The sequence below is a fragment of the Zootoca vivipara genome, chromosome 5, assembly GCF_965207765.1.
Source record: "Zootoca vivipara chromosome 5, rZooViv2.hap1.1, whole genome shotgun sequence".
Taxonomy (NCBI): Eukaryota; Metazoa; Chordata; class Lepidosauria; order Squamata; family Lacertidae; genus Zootoca; species Zootoca vivipara.
Window position 1 is genome coordinate 70,123,320 of NC_142588.1, and position 18,080 is coordinate 70,141,399.

The 18,080-nt window shown below is 46.7% G+C and overlaps 1 protein-coding gene across 2 annotated transcripts in view; it reads left to right on the forward strand.

Annotated features, from left to right (window-relative positions):
- GRK7 (G protein-coupled receptor kinase 7) overlaps positions 1 to 17,842 on the forward strand; it is a 46,922-nt gene extending 29,080 nt beyond the window's left edge. The window contains exons 4-5 of one of the 2 annotated variants that reach the window (XM_035133164.3): positions 1,959 to 2,230; positions 16,331 to 17,842. In XM_035133164.3, the coding sequence (XP_034989055.1) occupies positions 1,959 to 2,230; positions 16,331 to 16,652 (594 nt within the window). In that variant the 3' untranslated portion in view covers positions 16,653 to 17,842. Of the gene's footprint in view, positions 1 to 1,958; positions 2,231 to 15,153; positions 15,356 to 16,330 lie in introns of those variants that run through there. The other variant, XM_088669756.1, reaches the window with a different exon arrangement.
- Positions 17,843 to 18,080: the final 238 nt, after the last annotated feature.

An 18,080-nucleotide genomic window follows, 5' to 3' on the forward strand; every position in this document is an offset into this window, starting at 1 on the left:
CACGGTTTAGTCAGTTGGAATCTCCTTTTTTGTAACTTGAAGTGATTGGTTTGGGTCCTACCCTCTGGGACGCGGGTGGTGCTGTGGTCTAAAAACCACTGAGCCTCTTGGACTTGCTGATCAGAAGGTTGATGGTTCGAATCCACACGATGGGGTGAGCTCTTGTTGTTCTGTCCCTGCTCCCGCCAACCTAGCAGTTTGAAAGCACACCAGTGCAAGTAGATAAATAACTACCGCTATGGTGGGAAGGCAAATGGCATTTCCGTGTGCTCTGGCTTCCGACACGGTGTCCTGTTGCGTGGCAAGGTACCAGACTCTCCCGGGAAGTTGGAATAAAAGACACATGAAACAGTAGAGTTAATGGGCAAAAAAGGTCACAACTTTATTGGTTACAGATTGTGAGTGTATTGGCTTAGGCATTGGAAACCACACAAATATATCTGACTCCTGCCCATCTGCAGGAAGTCTTGGAAGGGTTAACCACCAGTAGGGGGAACCCTGCTGATGCACATCAACTAGGAACTTCCCCAGGGTCACCGCTAGGGGTCGTGCTATAGCCCTAACCACCTGTCTGGGGCATCGGATAGAGACCACACCCCTCGGATTCCTTTAACAGAATACCCTTGAAATTGGAGGGGTAGGTGATGGCCACTACCTCCCTCCCCTTCAACCTAATACTCCAATGCCTAACCGCCAAACCTTACAAAGTTGTGACGATTTGCTACAAGGTAGGCAAAAAAAAAAAAAAGGCTGGTGCCAATTTGCCAAGTGGAAAATAATTCCTACCAGGCCCGTTAAAAAACAGGCGACCAACCGTGGTCCATAGCAAGGTCAAGATATAAAGAGCCTAACCTTAGGGAGGGAGGGAGGGAGGGAGAACTGAGTGAGCAGGATGAAAAGGGGTGAGTCCTCGGCCGCAGCCAGTTTAAATAGCCCATGCCACGCCCCCGGACCGTTTGGATTGGACGGCCAAGGAATGATGCTGCTGAGGACTCCCCAATGGTGCAGAGGCCATACCGCCCCGTGCACGTGGGGAGGGCTTGCTCCCAGCGTGCAACGTCATCTCCCAGGGAAGGGAAATGGCTTTGTGCCAGAAGCGGTTCAGTCATGCTGGCCACATGACCAGGAAAACTGTCTGTGGACAAACAGCAGCTCCCTCAGCCTGAAGCGAGATGAGCGCCACACCCCATAGTCGCCTTTGATTGGACTTAACCGTCCAGGGGTCCTTTCCCTTTCCTTTTCTTTTTAACCTTGAGAGCCAGTGTGGTGTAGTGGTTAAGAGCGGTAGACTCGTAATCTGGGGAACCGGGTTCGCGTCTCCGCTCCTCCACATGAGCTTCTGGGTGACCTTGGGCTAGTCACACTTCTCTGAAGTCTCTCAGCCCCACCCACCTCACAGGGTGTCTGTTGTGGGGGAGGAAGGGAAAGGAGAATGTTAGCCGCTTTGAGACTCCTTCGGGTAGTGATAAAGCGGGATATCAAATCCAAACTCTTCCTCTTCCTCTTCCTTACCCTCCAGAGCAGCAGAAAACAAGCTCGCTCCATCTCTATGTGACAGCCCTTTACTGTATATATTTGAAGACCACTTTTGAGTGTGAATATATTGGGTATTTTTACTTGACCCATTGGCTTTATGCTCTCTTATATTTGGCTGTGTGTTAAACGAACTGTTAATTGTTGCCTTTTTTCTATGTTCTGTTACAATTATACTTTTCATTATGTATCATTGTTGCATTCCTGTATTTAAGCTTCTTTATGTGAACTGCTTTCAGCACAGATGCATTTGTGGAAAACATGGTATGCATATGTATGATAAACATGTGTATTAAGAGATGATTGTTTTCATTACTAGTAATTGCAGCTGAAAATGCAATTGTACATGATCAAAAGAATCTTCCCCCCCTCTCAAAGACATTGCTTTTTTAGGATTACTAAAGCTTTCTTTTTTATTGTTGCAGGCTGGAACTAATGGATACATGGCTCCTGAAATCCTAAATGAAGAGAATTACACCTACTCAGTGGACTGGTTTGCTATGGGATGTAGTATTTATGAGATGGTTGCTGGTCGAACTCCATTCAAGGATTTCAAAGAGAAAGTCGACAAAAGTGAAGTTAAAAGAAGAACCGTAGAAGATGAGGTGAAGTTTGAGCATGCTAAATTTGATGAGCCAACAAAAGATATCTGTAAAGTGTTCTTGGCAAAGAAACCAGAAGATCGTTTGGGAACCAGGTAGGATTCTATTTACCTTGATTGAAAAAAGAAGTTAAGGAGTAATGCCATCAATTCGTTTTAGGGAAATGTGGTTCATAGGTTCTATAGAGTTTTCTAAGACAGTTTGCGCTGGAAAGCTCCAAATGTGTCTCATTGTTAATGCTGGCCAGAAAGCAGAAGGGAGCTATCATAAATTGGATGTACCTTTTACCCTTTGTAAGTTTTGTGTTCTCTTACAGCAGAGCAGGCACAGGAAAACTGACTCCGTGTATCAAAATGCTTTAAATGTTTAATTTAACTCAAGGGTGGCTATCCTATTTGAGTTCAATAGCACCTGGAATTTAGTAACCATAAGTGGACTGAAAGGAAAACACTCAGCTTTAACTGGGCTGGGATATTATCTCAAGTCTGAAGTTCTTCTCTTATGGTTGTGGTCGCACACATTTCAAGCACCTTTAAGGCACATGTCAAGTCCAAGGCTTCCTCCAAAGAATGCCAGAAACTGTAATTTATTAAGGGTGCAGGGAATTATGGCTCTGTGAGGAGTAAACTATGGTTCTGAGAATTCTTTGTGGGAAGCCATGACTGCTAAATGTGCTTTAAATCTATGGTGCGGGTGTGGCCAGGTGACTTTGAAAGAACAGGGAGAGAAAAAATTCCATAATTGTTTTCCTCTGAAGGCATAGTACAGAATGCATTCTTAGAGCTGCTTTGCTCTTTTAATGAACTTCCAATTCATGGCCATTGTATTGAAATATAGTTTCCTGATTCTGTCTTTTTCCTTTGTGCCTATCCCAGTGGATCTTGGAGAGGTAAAACAAAAACAATAGCAGGAGGAGGTAGATCTACTAAAGCAGCAACTGAAGAATGTACCCTGTACACATGCATGTGTCTTGAAGGATCATATTGTCTACTGCATGAAAGTCATGTACCCTTTCAATCTGCCGTGATATAGCAAAATACGCATACTGCTGCTTCTGCGCAGATGATGTCCAATAATAACACAACAATAAGGGCTGTATTTTGGTTGTAAAATACAGTCTATGTAAAATACAGCACACAATCCTTAATCTACCCCCATCAATAATATTATTACAGGCCACCCCAGTCCGTGCTGAGCTGTGCACAGGATTCCAGGGGGCTTGGCCCTCAACCAGTGTCTTTGCTCCTTTGTAGAATTGAAGATGTGGCAGAGGCTGTCATCCCTTTAAGAAATATGATTTGTTCACATATTTACACCTGGATTTAGATTGAGGGAGTCCAGATCCTACAGCAGGCACCCCCAAACTTCGGCCCTCCAGATGTTTTGGACTACAATTCCCATCTTCCCCAGCCACTGGTCCTGTTAGCTAGGGATTATGGGAGTTGTAGGCTAAAACATCTGGAGGGCCGCAGTTTGGGGATGCCTGTCCTACAGCATTGTCATCTCAAGAGGGTCTTTTCCCCACAGCAGGGCAGCACTGGAGTTCAATGCATCTCTCCCAGCCTGCAAAGATTGCTCTGCCCTTTTTTTCAGGTGCCAAACTCTTCCTGTGACATCACACCCAGTTACCTTGGAAACCTTCCAAATCTCCTGTCTCTCTTCACACCTCATGGCAGAGGAGTTCTCTTGCATTGCCAATGCCCCACAATGGCCCTGTATTTGTTTCTTAATGACCTTAGCTGGGCCAGGTCTTCTTGCATAGGTTAGCCCAGAAATCCCTCTGCAGCTTGTATTTCCTCTTCATATGCCAAATAATCAAAATCCTACCATTTATCAATGTTTAGGGTTTACTGGGCCTCTTGGGGTTGCCGATCAGAAGGTTGGCAGATCGAATCCCCATAATGGGGTGAGCTCCCGTTGCTCTGTCCCAGCTTCTGCCCATCTAGCAGTTCAAAGCATACCAGTGCAAGTACATAAATAGGTATTGCTGTGGCGGGAAGGTAAACGGCGTTTCTGTGCGCTCTGTCTTCTGTCACAGTGTCCCGTTGCGCCAGAAGCGGTTTAGTCCTGCTGGCCACATGACTCGGAAAGATGTCTGTGGACAAACACCAGCTCCCTCAGCCTGAAAGCAAGATGAGCGCTGCACTCCATAGTCGAATTCGACTGGACTTAACCGTCCAGGGGTCCTTTACTTTTTTACCTTAATCAAAATCCTACCATTTATTAATGTTAGGGGGTCCCCCCAAAAACCTATACCAGCACCCCTTTTTGGAGAAAGGTTCATATTTCCATAGATGTGCTAAAGAAATAACAGAAAAGTTGCTAACATTTAGAGCAATACATCAAAGCAGGCCATAGCACAGTGACACATTTAAAAACACAGTAGCACTTCCTCTCCAAGTGATTCCCCAGCTAAGGGCACAACAGCAAGGATTGTGCTTGGGCTGATAGGCTCCTCTCTGTAAAATACGATGCACAATGCTTAATTCACCCCTATAATGTGCCTTGAGAAACTAAAGTATTCCAATGTGCCATTTGTGTATGTGCCACTTTTCATAGTTGTGTTAGCAGCACATGCAGTTCTCTGCTTCCAATCTGTCAGGGAGAGAGAGACTGAAAGTGGGATAATTAAGAGAATGGAAGGAAGAATTTGGCCAAATTCATATGTACTTAAACCTTGGTTATAGTTGGGAATAAGCATTAAGAGGGTAAACCAAACGCCACACAGAAAGGTGGGTTTCAAGGAAGATTTGAAGGAAGGGAAAGAGTTTAGAGTTGAAAACATCAGTGGGATAAATTTTAATTAATGTGGATCTGCATCAGATGTTTGCATTGTTTTGGGGCCCATGGACACCTTGGCAACCTGGAAAGACTAGCATGGGTGCAACACACACTTCACAACCATGAACACACCACATCCTATTCTGCTGGCTATGGTAAATGCTTCACTCTCCCCAAATCCTTGTTCTCATTTTAGTGGAGAGGGGAGCATGTGCTACATTTACAACTCCTGATCTATGTGTTGTTCTAGTCATCAATCAGGATTTTCAGTGAGCCTAAAATTGGCTATTTACTCAAGGGAAAACATATATTACAAATAATATGTATTACTATGTTGTTTCTACAGGAGAGTTTAAGAGTGCAGGCAGAATCCTGCAGAATATCACATAGGAATATACAGCTAGAAGTGGGAGGCGGTTGCATGGTGTTTTTTTTAAGTGATTTGATTTTTCCAAAGGTCTTGGAGCAACGGGTGCATGGCTTCTTGAACTCATGGAACTCTTGAACTCATAGCATCACTTCCTTTTGTCAGAAGGCCAAAGCGTACAACCTTGTGCGCTGAGGTATAGTCTCGTTTGGATCACCCTGCACTGTTTCAGTGGGGAATTCTAATGTGTCCAGAGGATGTGATTCTTCCCTTCACAGTATGAGTAAATTCGTCTATTTCTAGTTCTGTGTGACGCAATTCAAGATGTAAAAAATGTTAGGCAACTTCCCTCGCTCCAGTTCTGTCACTTAAAGAGAAAGCAAGCTTTCAAGTTTTTGTTATTTTGGGGCTGCATACAGTAGACGTCGGGATATATACAAACACACGTTCTAAAGGCTTAAGTCATTCCAGCTAAATTGTCAACCTAATTGTTATGTACTGAGCTGAATCCTAGAACAATAGGATTCAGAATCAGCGGGAGCTACCCAATCCAACTCCAGGTGGAAGTGAATCCGCAACCTGATTGGCCTGCTGGAGCAGCCAATCAGGCGGCTGGCAGAAGTGAATCTGCTACCTGATTGGCCTGTAGGAGCAGCCAATCAGGCTGCAGGCAGAAGTCAATCCACAATATAATTGGCCCACAGGTGTAGCCCTGAAGTAGCCAATCACGCAAGGCCCATTGTGTAAATAATGTATATAAGCAGACGGTTTGGGGAAAAGAGCCATTCGTCTTCTCTTCTCCTCCTTGATGACTATGAGCTGAATAAAGAGCATGAAATTCACTCTTGACTCCGAGTATATTTCACTGGCGACGAGGATGGGATCCTGCTGAGCTGACCGCCACCACGCACTGCACCGCAGCACCGCCACCTGCTGCACCGCTGCATCGCACCGTGCATCCAGGCTTCAGCTCCAGGACCCAAGGAACCCAGAATGGCAACCGACAGCAGCTTCTCGCCATTCAAACCAGCATCAGGAGACTGGGAAGGGTACGCCGCCCGTTTCAACTTCCTCCTGCAAGCGAAAGAAGTCACCAACGATGCCATGAAGAGGGCAACATTCTTCAGCGTCTGTGGAGAGGAGACGTTTGAAATTGCCCGGGCTCTCCTTGCACCTAGAGATGTCGCTACCGTCTCTTACAAAACAATAATGGAACGGCTGAAGGAGCACTTCTCACCACAGCCCTCGGTGGTAGCTTGCCGAAATGCCTTCTATGCAAAGCGGCAAGCCCCGGGGGAAACCATAACTGGGTTTGTGACCTCCCTCCGCCAAGCCGCCCGGTTATGCAACTTCTCAGAATTGGAGAACATGCTTCGTGACGGCCTCGTCGGTGGCCTGAGGGACGAGATGTTGCAACGACGCCTCTACGCCAAAAAAGACCTCACGTTCCAGATTGCTCTGGAGGAAGCCCTGGCAACCGAAGCCGCCGAGAGGTCAACGCAAGAGGCACGACCGTCCCCGCCATCCCAACCGAGGGTCTACCACGAAGACCTCACCGACGAATCCGAATCTGACAGGGAGGAAGTACACCGAGTACAGCGGCGCACTCAAGCAGCACACACACCACAGCAGCCTCGACGAGAAGGAGGGAACTGTGCAAGCTGCGGGGAGAACCACGAGAGGAGGACCTGTCGTTTCCGCAACGCAGAGTGCAGGCAGTGCAGAAAATTGGGACACATCGCCCGGGTGTGTCGGGCTCGACTCACCCGTCGACAAGCATCAGATGACCGACCCAGGAGCCCCAGGTCACACGGCACCATGCACCAAGGCAATTCGACGGAGATCACGGACTACCAGGTATTCCAGTTGCCCCATCCCAGCACAGAGAAAATTTATATAGAGGTACAGATAGAGGGAGCCCCATGCCGCATGGAGCTGGACACGGGTTCAACTCTATCCATAATCTCGGCCCGAACATTAAGGGAACTGTGCCCTAATGGGGGTCCCAAACTAAGGCCGGCCCCATTCACCCTCCGGGACTTCCAGAAACGTAAGGTCCCTACTATGGGGGTGGGGACCTTCAGGGTGCAATATCGAGGGCGAAAGCAACAATTGGACTTGCTGGTAGTTAAGGGCCCCTACGTTAGCTTACTGGGACTGGCATGGTTTGGACCTCTGGGGCTAGCCGTTACCGGGGTGAACCGCACTAGCTTACAAGTGGACGTGGACGCCATATGCAAAGAGTTTCCAGGGGTTTTCGATGGGGCATTGGGACGATATACAGGACCCCCCATTGCCCTACAGCTAGACCCCGCTGTACGACCCATCAGGCACAAGGCCCGCCGGGTCCCGTTCGCCCTGAAACCCCGCATAGACGAGGAATTGGACCGGCTCGTGGAGCAAGGAGTACTGGAGCCGGTGCCCAACGCCCCCTGGGAAACTCCAATTGTCACACCCGTCAAGCCTAACGGTTCGGTCCGCATCTGTGCAGACTACAAATGCACCATAAACAAGGCTCTCACGGCCCATGCATACCCAGTGCCAGTGGTCAGCCATGTCCTCGCCACCCTGGCTGGGTCAAAAATCTTTGGCAAACTGGACTTGGCCCAAGCGTATCAACAGTTGCCAGTGGACGAAGCCACAGCAGAGGCTCAGACGATTGTGACGCACAGAGGGGCATTCAGAGTTAAGCGGCTGCAATTTGGCGTTAGCGTGGCACCAGGCATATTCCAGAATCTAATGGACTCTCTCCTTAAAGGGATTCCTGGCGTCACCCCCTTCTTCGATGATGTACTGATCGCCGGGCCCACACCAGAGGAATTTGAGGACCGCCTCCGCTCCGTCCTGCACCGTTTCCAGACGGCGGGCCTCAAGGTGAAGCGGGAAAAGTGTTTACTGGGAGTGCCGCAGGTGGACTTTCTGGGATTTAAGGTGGACGCAGAAGGGGTCCATCCAACCGGTGACAAGGTACGGGCCATTTGTGAGGCCCCAGCGCCCAAGAGCAAGCCCGAACTTCAATCATTCTTGGGACTATTGAACTTTTACCATGCCTTCCTTCCCCATAAGGCAGCGGTAGCGGAGCCCCTACACAGACTCCTAGATAAAAGGGCCCCTTGGGTGTGGGGCCAGCGACAAAGGGCCGCATTCCAGGCAGTCAAGGACTTGCTCGTCTCGAACTCGGTCTTAGCACACTTCGACGAGAGGCTGCCAGTGGTGCTGGCATGTGACGCCTCTCCCTATGGCATCGGCGCTGTCCTGGGACACCAACTCCCGGATGGAAGAGAGGTGCCGGTGGCATACTTCTCCCAGACGCTTGCTGCAGCCGAACAAAACTACTCACAGATTGACAAGGAGGGTCTGGCAATCGTGAAGGGCGTAAAAAAATTCCATGATTTCTTGTACGGGCGGCCCTTTACCATAGTGACTGACCACAAGCCGTTGCTTGGCCTGTTTGCTCCTGAGAAGCAGACCCCCCAAGTGTTGTCTCCACGTGTCCTCAGGTGGTCAATTTTCCTTGCCGGCTACCAGTATGCACTAATCCACCGCCCTGGGAAGGCGATGGGCCACGCAGACGCCCTCAGCAGGCTACCACTACCAGAAACAGGCCCCGACCCAGCACCTGCGCAAGAGGTTATGACCCTGGAGCTGCTTCCCGACCGACCCATTCAGGCACAAGAAGTTGCACACCATTCCACAAAAGATAGGGTCATCTCCCGGGTCCTGGACTGGGTGTGGCGAGGATGGCCCAGCAGCAGCCCCGGGCCAGAATTCGCTGGCTACACAAACCGCAAACATGAACTGTCGGCCCACAAGGGGTGCCTGTTATGGGGAAGCAGGGTTGTTGTTCCCCAGCCCCTCCGCAAAAGGGTCCTCACAGCCCTACACGAGACACACCCAGGGGTAGTGAGGATGAAGGCCCTTGCCAGGAGTTATGTGTGGTGGCCGGGGATTGACAGAGAGATAGAGGCCTGGGTCCAACACTGCCAGACCTGCCAAGAATCCCGCCCGGATCCCCCAAGGGCCCCAGTCCAGCCCTGGGAGTCCGCCCGACATCCATGGTCACGCTTGCACGTGGACTTCGCTGGCCCCTTCCAGGGAAAAACATTCTTCATAGTGGTGGATTCCTACACCAAATGGCTGGAGGTCGCACTGGTACCATCCACTTCTACGGCGGCGGCCATCCGGGTACTACGTAAGCTGTTTGCGACCCACGGGCTCCCTGACACCCTCGTCTCGGACAATGGAACCGCATTCACGTCAGAGGAGTTCCAGACCTTCACAGCGCAGAACGCCATCCGCCACATCCGCTCAGCACCATTCCACCCTGCCACCAATGGCCAAGCGGAGCGCATGGTGCGGACCACCAAGGACAGCCTCCGCCGCATGACACAAGGGGACTGGGAATACCGCCTTGCCGCATTTCTTCTAGCACAGCACAGCACCCCAAGCACAACGACGGGCCGGAGCCCAGCTGAATTACTAATGGGCCGGCGCCTTGCAACTAGACTGGACCGACTTCACCCCGACAGAGCTCAGGATGAGGTAGTGGTGGGGAAAGGCAGGAACCCCCGGACATTTGTGGCCCAGGACCCAGTGTATGCAAAGAATTTTGGGGCAGGCCCAGCATGGGTACCCGCCACAGTCACCAAGGTGACCGGTCCCGTGTCGTACGAGGTACTAACGGAAGGGGGGCAATGTTGGCGCCGCCACTGCGACCAGCTACGGCGACGATTCCCAGGAGGAACCCGGGAGGAGAGCGGGACAGAGGGGTCCCAAGGGGACAGCAGGGCAGTGAGGCCTGTAGAGCGAGAGGGGTGGGCAGGGGAAGCAGAAGCAGTAGGCACAGAGGGGCGCCCCGAGGCTGGAAGGACACCGGAACCAGAGCTACAACCTAGTGGTTCAGTGGCGCCAGACCAGACAGCCCTGGCACAGCCAGCAGCCTCGGAACACGAGCCAGAACCAGAACCCCTGACCAAGGAACACCCCAGGCCACAACGCACACGGAGGCGGCCAGCAGACCTTGGGGACTACGAATGCAACTTCCTGGGCAGGACTGGAACTTAGAGGGGAGGGGTGTTATGTACTGAGCTGAATCCTAGAACAATAGGATTCAGAATCAGCGGGAGCTACCCAATCCAACTCCAGGTGGAAGTGAATCCGCAACCTGATTGGCCTGCTGGAGCAGCCAATCAGGCGGCTGGCAGAAGTGAATCTGCTACCTGATTGGCCTGTAGGAGCAGCCAATCAGGCTGCAGGCAGAAGTCAATCCACAATATAATTGGCCCACAGGTGTAGCCCTGAAGTAGCCAATCACGCAAGGCCCATTGTGTAAATAATGTATATAAGCAGACGGTTTGGGGAAAAGAGCCATTCGTCTTCTCTTCTCCTCCTTGATGACTATGAGCTGAATAAAGAGCATGAAATTCACTCTTGACTCCGAGTATATTTCACTAATCATAGGTCCCTTGACCAGGGACAACCAAAGTGGTGCCATCTAGTTGTTGCACTGTTATATAAAATATATTTTATCTTTTAAAAAATCCTGCTTGAAGAAGAGAATGTAAGACTTATCGTAATCTAATATTGGGGCCCCTTCCAACTTTACAATTCTATGATTCATGACTAATTCTCTGTTGCCAATGAACCATGCTATCTGAACGAAACCCAGAGGCAAGGTCAAACAGAGCAAAAGTGGGGTAAAATAAGGTTTTGTGCTACTTTTTGGACAAAAGGCCCCTATAAGGAGGAGAGAAAGGGTTAAGAATAGAAAATATAGGCCACCAGATGAAATAAATATAAACTGCAGCAAATTATCCCAAGGTCAGCTATGAACAGTAATAAGACCATAAAAAGCAAAAGAGTTAAGCACAAAGCCAGGGTACTGGACTAACAAACTCATAGACAGTAGAGCCTGGCAGGAAAAGGTGGTCTTTGTCGTTATGAACATAAGAAGAGTCCTGCTGGATCAGGCCAAGGGCCCATCCAGTCCAGCATCCTGTTCTTACTGTGGCCAGCCAGAAGCCCTTGGGAAGACCACAAGCAGGTGTCAAAAGAACCTGCTGAATTAAGTCAGTGGCCCGTCTAGTCTAGCAACATGTTCTAACAGTGGACAACTTTATGCCTGTGGGGAAACCTGCAAGTAGGACCTGATCACAACAGCTCTCTCCCCTCCTGCGGTTCCCAGCAGACAGTGGAATAGAAATACTTTATTGTCAATGTACCACTTGTTTACAGTGAGATTAAATGAGCCCCCCCTCCCCACAATCTCTCCGTCCTTGTTACACTCTGTGTGCTGTCGTACGACCACCAACCCCGAACGTCAGCTGCAATGTTGCTGTCTTCCATTCAGCAGCCTCACGGCCCATGGGTAGAAACTGTTCTTTAACCTGTTGGTGCAGCTTATCATGCTGCTATATCTCCTGCCCGAGGGCAGGAGATTAAGAAGGTGCTGGCCAGGGTGTGAGTCATCCCTGAGAATGTTCCTTGCTCTTCTGAGGCAACGGTCTCCTGCGATAACATCTAGCGGACTCAAGGGACAGCCCATGATATTGTGTGCTGTCTTCACCACCCTCTGTAGGGACTCTCTGTCCATGGCTGTCAAACCAGCATACCACACCGTAATGCAGTATGAGAGAACACTTTCTATCGTGGACCGATAGAAGGAAATCATCAGTTGCTGTCCAACCTTGTACATTCGCAAGACCCTAAGGAAATGAAGCTCTGTTGGGCCATCCTAACCACCTGGGCTGTATTGACCTTCCAAGTTAGGTCTTCACTAAGATGGACTCCCAGGTATTTAAAGGAAGAGACTCTCTCCACACAGCCCCCCGATATACATCGGTGCTAGCTCCCCTCTCTTCCTCCAAAAGTCCAACACCATCTCCTTTGTCTTGGCAATGTTTAGGTGCAGATTGTTCTCTGAGCACCATGTAGATACCTTTTGAACCCTCCCCTGTACGCAGATTTGTCTCCGCATGTAATTAAACCCATTATGGTTCAGTATAGCCATCAGGAGACCAAACACACCTTCAAAGGAAGGATGTCCCAAAGCAAAAGGAACAACCCACCTTAAGAAAATAAGTTTCATACTCTATACATTTCTGCCTGTGTTTTATAACCTGTCATTCAACCCCACCCTGCGTTTTACATGTGGTAATGTTCTTTCAGTTACTCATGAAGTCTGCAAAAGGGCAAAGGAACCTTCTTTTCTCTTCTTTTTTACCACATCCGTGTTCCTGATCCTGTACGATCCTGCTGCAGCTTGCTAAATGTTGTATTAACCTCGGAGGGAATTGGAGAACCACCTCGTAACCGTTATTTGTGCAGATGTTTTTCACGCTGCTGTTGATATTCCGAAATGTGCTGCTTTAGCATTCCTTGCTAGTGGTGGTATTTTCTGCATGAGTACGAAGAGGATTCCACTTCCTGCCCCCCCCACCAGTCCCCTTCCCACCATCCAGCAATAAATTTGTTATCCTGAGTCTCTCAAAAGCAATGGGTGGAGCTGCAGAGGCAGCAGATAATTCACAAAGAAGCACTGGAACAAAAATAAAGGGGGGTGGGGAGAGATAGAAATTCAAGGCATAGGCCTCTAGTCTTGTTTTATGCATTGTTGTTAGTGCCAGGTGTGGAAACACATATATCGAAATCCATGAATGGTCTTACAGAGTTCGAAAGGACCGTAGATGTTGTCATAATATGTGAAGTAATTTGAAATATTAAGATGGGGTGGGAGAGTGAAGTTACCCACTGTATACTGGAGGTAGCAGAAAGCCTGTCTATGCCCATTATACTGGAGATATTGCTGAAGAACAGCTCATCCTTATTGTAAAGATTAGCTAAAGATTCTAAGGTCATTGGGACCTTGCGTTATCTATTTAAGTACCTGTTGCGTAAGTTAAAGCTTCTCATAGGCAGCTTTAATAAGCACACCTGACCATTTAAAAATGTTCTGTTGTTTGTGATCAAGAGCCACCATCAAAAGAGCTAGGGTCAGAAGAGATTAACTATTTCATCTCCTAGGAGATTTGTGTAATTATATTTTGTACTCTTTGCCATGTGCGAACTAAAATAAACTCCAAACCCTTCAGGCAAGTCCGTCTCCCAGATGGGAAAGATAAATGATGAGCACAGGAAATCGCTCATCCACAAAGAGATATAATTTATTTGCCTCGCAATGTTTATATAGTGCTCTTCAAAATTAATTCACAGAGCCATATGCCATACAAGATTATGGCAAAGTAGCACAATGCAACAACAAAAGAACAATAAAAGCAACATAATAAGCAACTAAAATTAAAACCAGCAATAAATTTTCAGGCAATGGCCTCAAAGGTACTTGTCCTGTCCAGTAAAGCATCAAGTGTTGCTTAGGGTCCAATGTACGTTCCAGCAGACAGTGTTCGCCATTGTGGAAGCAATTACTGAGAAGGGGCAAAGGAGAGAGACAGGAATATTGTGAGAATCCTTTTAAATTGTTCGCCAGCGTGCAGGTTTCCTGAAATAATGATGATGATGATGATAATATATTTATTATTGATATATTTAATAATATATTTATCCCGGACGAGCCCCCACTGCCAACCTAGCAGTTCGAAAGCACGTCAAAGTGCAAGTAGATAAATAGGATAAATACAGTGGGAAGGCAAACGGTGTTTCCGTGTGCTGCTCTGGTTTGCCAGAAGCGGCTTTGTCATGTCCACATGACCTGGAAGCTGTACGCCGGCTCCCTCGGCCAATAATGCGAGATGAGCGCTGCAACCCCAGAGTCGATCACAACTGAACCTAATGGTCAGGGGTCCCTTTACCTTTACCTAATATATTTATACCCCACCCATCTGGCTGGGCCTCCCCAGCCACTCTGGGCAGCTTTCAACAAAACACCAAAATACAATAGTCCTTCTGATATTAATGACCGCTCCACACATCAATGGGGGGCGGCTTTTGTGTGATCCCAGAGTACTCCCTGGTAGTTCGGGACTGGCATCGCCTTCCCAGGTAGGATGCCAGGGGTCTCCGCCTACCCAAACGTGGCATCCAATCCTGCCTGGGGAGGTGTTGCTAGGGGATGGCCAGGTAAGGGGAGGGACTGTTCGGCTTACACAATAGAATTGGAATCTTACCTCCAAGCACCAGTTGGTTCCAGAGCTTCCCTAAACAGGGCTGCCTTCAGATGTCTCCTAAAAGTCTGGTAGTTGTTTTTTCCTTTGACATCTGGTGGGAGGGCGTTCCACAGGGTGGGTGCCACTACTGAGAAGGCCCTCTGCCTGGTTCCCTGCAACTTCACTTCTCGCAGTGAGGGAACTGCCAGAAGGCCCTCGGAGCTGGACCTCAGTGTCAGGGCTGAACGATGAGGGTGGAGACGCTCCTTCAGGTATACTGGACCGAGGACGTTTAGGGCTTTAAAGGTCAGCACCAACACTTTGAATTGTGCTTGGAAACGTAAAGGTATAAATAAGTCTCTTTATGAATTTGGTAAATTATAACATCAAATTATAACATCAAATTCAATGGCTTCTGTTCAGGACAAATTGGAGTTGTGCTGTGTTTATTTACTAACAAACAAAAAGATACAGAGCTGGATCTCATGGAAGAGCAAGTGATATATAGAGAATGAGCCCTGTTTAGGTAACTGTGTCTGCAAGTTCTCAAGCAGTCTTTATCTGGAAGGGGGAAAGGGAAATCCATCAGATACCCAATCCTGGAAAATCTATGGATCCCCTACCTACTCTTTACTCCTATAAAGTCCCTATTGCCTCTGTTTACTTTTGTACATGTATGTATTTCAGCCTGGAGGTGGTGCTAAAATGCCACTTTGTAAGCAGGGGGTGATAGCTCTTGAATTTGTTTAAATGTTATTCCCTACCACAGCCTGCAGGCATTCAGCTCAGCAGCAAGTAGGAGCTGGAGTGGGGTGGAGCCTGATGTGTTCCTCCTAAGCTGGCAGTAGTCATTTTCAGGTACCACATTTTATTCCTGGCCTGTGGGTCACACATCTCTGAGATTCTATGCATATCCACCAACGTTTCACAGAATAAAACGGAGGCATGCTTATAGCACCCCAGTTTTCCAACTGAAAATCACCACCCAAGACCCTGCTGCAACTATGCATTGCTGAAAGTCCTGCTCTATTATATGCATCAGCTATCGACTAAAAACAACAAGAATTGTATCTCTTGTGTGCAAAATGGCATGCTGTGCACCTAATGGTGCCTTAGCATTAACATGCATGCAGGTATATGCTTGCATACCAGATACACAATACTCCCTCGCTACGCTCAGAAATGTAATGTGTAGAAACCCTGGGAAGGAGCTGAATTCTGAAGAACGACAACTCTAGCAATTCACGTTAGCAACGTTTTAATGAGGCAACCCTGAAAGGCAAAAATGGAAACATCAATTTTCTGGGCTCAGATTTCAAAAATTGGAGCTGTCTCTGATAATCAAGGACAGATGAAGGAAATGTTAGATCATGATTCTCAGTTTATTCCCCCCAAAAACAATTCTAATACAATTTATATACTGCTTGATCGTAATTCCATTTAAATGCACAAACATACACACCATTTGGTACTCAATGAGTTTGCATTAGAGCTGCTTTTTGATTCTGGTGTTTTTAGGGCGCCTTCTGATTCCTTTATTATTGTAAGCCACACATGAAAGTGTCTGAAGAATTATGTAAAAAATCTCTATAATACATGAACATGTTCCTAGGGCTGCTTTCCAGAATCTTTATTAATATTAGATGAATTTTATGTCTAGTTTAAATAGTGCAGCATATCTAACGCCTAGAGTTAAGACTGATGTTGATGCTTACGTTTCCAAAACATGATGGTTTGAAGGGACCTACTTCCAAGTAGATATTCTTCAAATTTGCTTTTCAGCCTGATTAAAACTTGGTCCGTGAAGTAGAAAAGCCTTCTGTACCCTGAGCTAAAAATACATCAAACTAATTTATTTTTTATCACTTCTCTCTGATTTTGGAGTTGAATGTACCTAAGATCTGTGCATGTTTGAGTTTAACCTTGAAATTCTCGTCTTATTGCAGGAGTAATGATGATGATCCCAGGAAGCACGCTTTCTTCAAATCAATAAACTTCCACAGGCTGGAGGCAGGCCTTATAGATCCCCCTTTTGTGCCAGATCCCAGCGTTGTCTATGCCAAAGATGTTGCAGACATTGCTGACTTCTCTGAAGTCCGGGGGATAGAGTTTGATGACAAAGACAAGAAATTCTTCAAGAAATTTGCAACAGGTGCTATCCCAATACCTTGGCAGGAAGAAGTCATTGAAACAGGACTGTTTGAAGACCTGAACAATCCCCACAGATTAGTTGGTGACTCGAAATCTGGAGTTTGTTTGTTGTTATAAATATTGCACCAGAAGTGTAAGGGTGGGAAAGCACCATTGAACCTTCCATTATTTCAAAGACTCTAAGGTGTGTAGCAAGAACTCATTGTCGTCATAAAGGCAAGCTGAATAAACTATTCTCTTCCATTTTGGCATTTTATTGGAAAAGTTCAATGAAGAATGAGGATTGTTTTAAGATAGCATGATGGCTTAACATGGAGATTTCTGGATAAAATACACAAAATACACAAAATCATTTGGATATATATTTTCCTCCCTTGTGACTGCTTCTGCTTTGTTAGGTTTCGGTAGTGATACATCCAAGTTCTTTATGAAAAAGACTTATCACTGGAGTGACACAGTGGGTCTAAACTGATTGCAGTTAAGTAGGAAACTCAATAAAAATGTATATAGGCTATGCTTCTCCATTTATTAAGTATTAAAACAATAGTCAACATATTTTTGCTACTGGTTGCAACTTCCTATCAGATTTCCTGATAGTATCTTTTCACTCTGATGAAAGCTGTAGTTTAAATTAAACTACAAAATGAATCACACCAGTTTGTAACTGGTCTTTAAAGAGAGAATAATATAAATGCAATAGGAATGTTTATTCAGCAAGCAATGGGATTAAAAGAAATGGTTAATTGTTTTTACAAGTGCTTTTAATGTTGGAAACTAATGTACATAACGTGTCTAGCTTAAATGTGTACTACTTCTGGTTCTTTTACAAAGCTTTGTAAATCTTTCACTTTGACATTTCTTTTTTGTGTGTGAGGGTGTTCTGAAGCTGGTTAACTTAGGCTGGCAAATCTTAGATAAAAATGTCTAGTTATTGGGGGTTCTTCAACAGCAGAAGTTCATTTATGCACGTTATGGTCCCACCCACATTCTCAGATGAAATTATTTCTGTGGCCCTGCAGAACTGGATAAATTTAAAAGTGAACATGCAATTGAACACTTGGGGAGGTTTATGATTGGAGAAAATCTCAAAACAGATGGCACCAAATTACTCACTGATAAATTTAATTTTTAAAATTATGCCATTTACAATCTTGAACCTAAGCCTGCCTCCCAATCAGTTTATCTATGTGGTTGCCATCCAGCAGTGTGACTCCAATTCTGATTGCATTCTGAATTTCATCCAGTAAAACTTTAATTAGATATTGTTGTGATCCAAAGTTTTGTATAAAACTGAGTTAATTTACAAAGAGCTGTGTCTCCTCTGTTTATTCCCTACTCTTTCAGCTTTTTTTATTTTGCAATCTGCACATCTTATCCTCAATCATACTGATACTTGGAAGGGAGAGAAAGCCCTACTCCAGATGGAGTGACTCGAGGAAAACAGGCAGAAGCCTGAGCCAAAAAGATCTTTTGTTTCTGTACATTCCTTAACTGAAGGGAAAACATTTAAAAAGTTAAAAAATTAGCCCAGACTTATTTCAGACA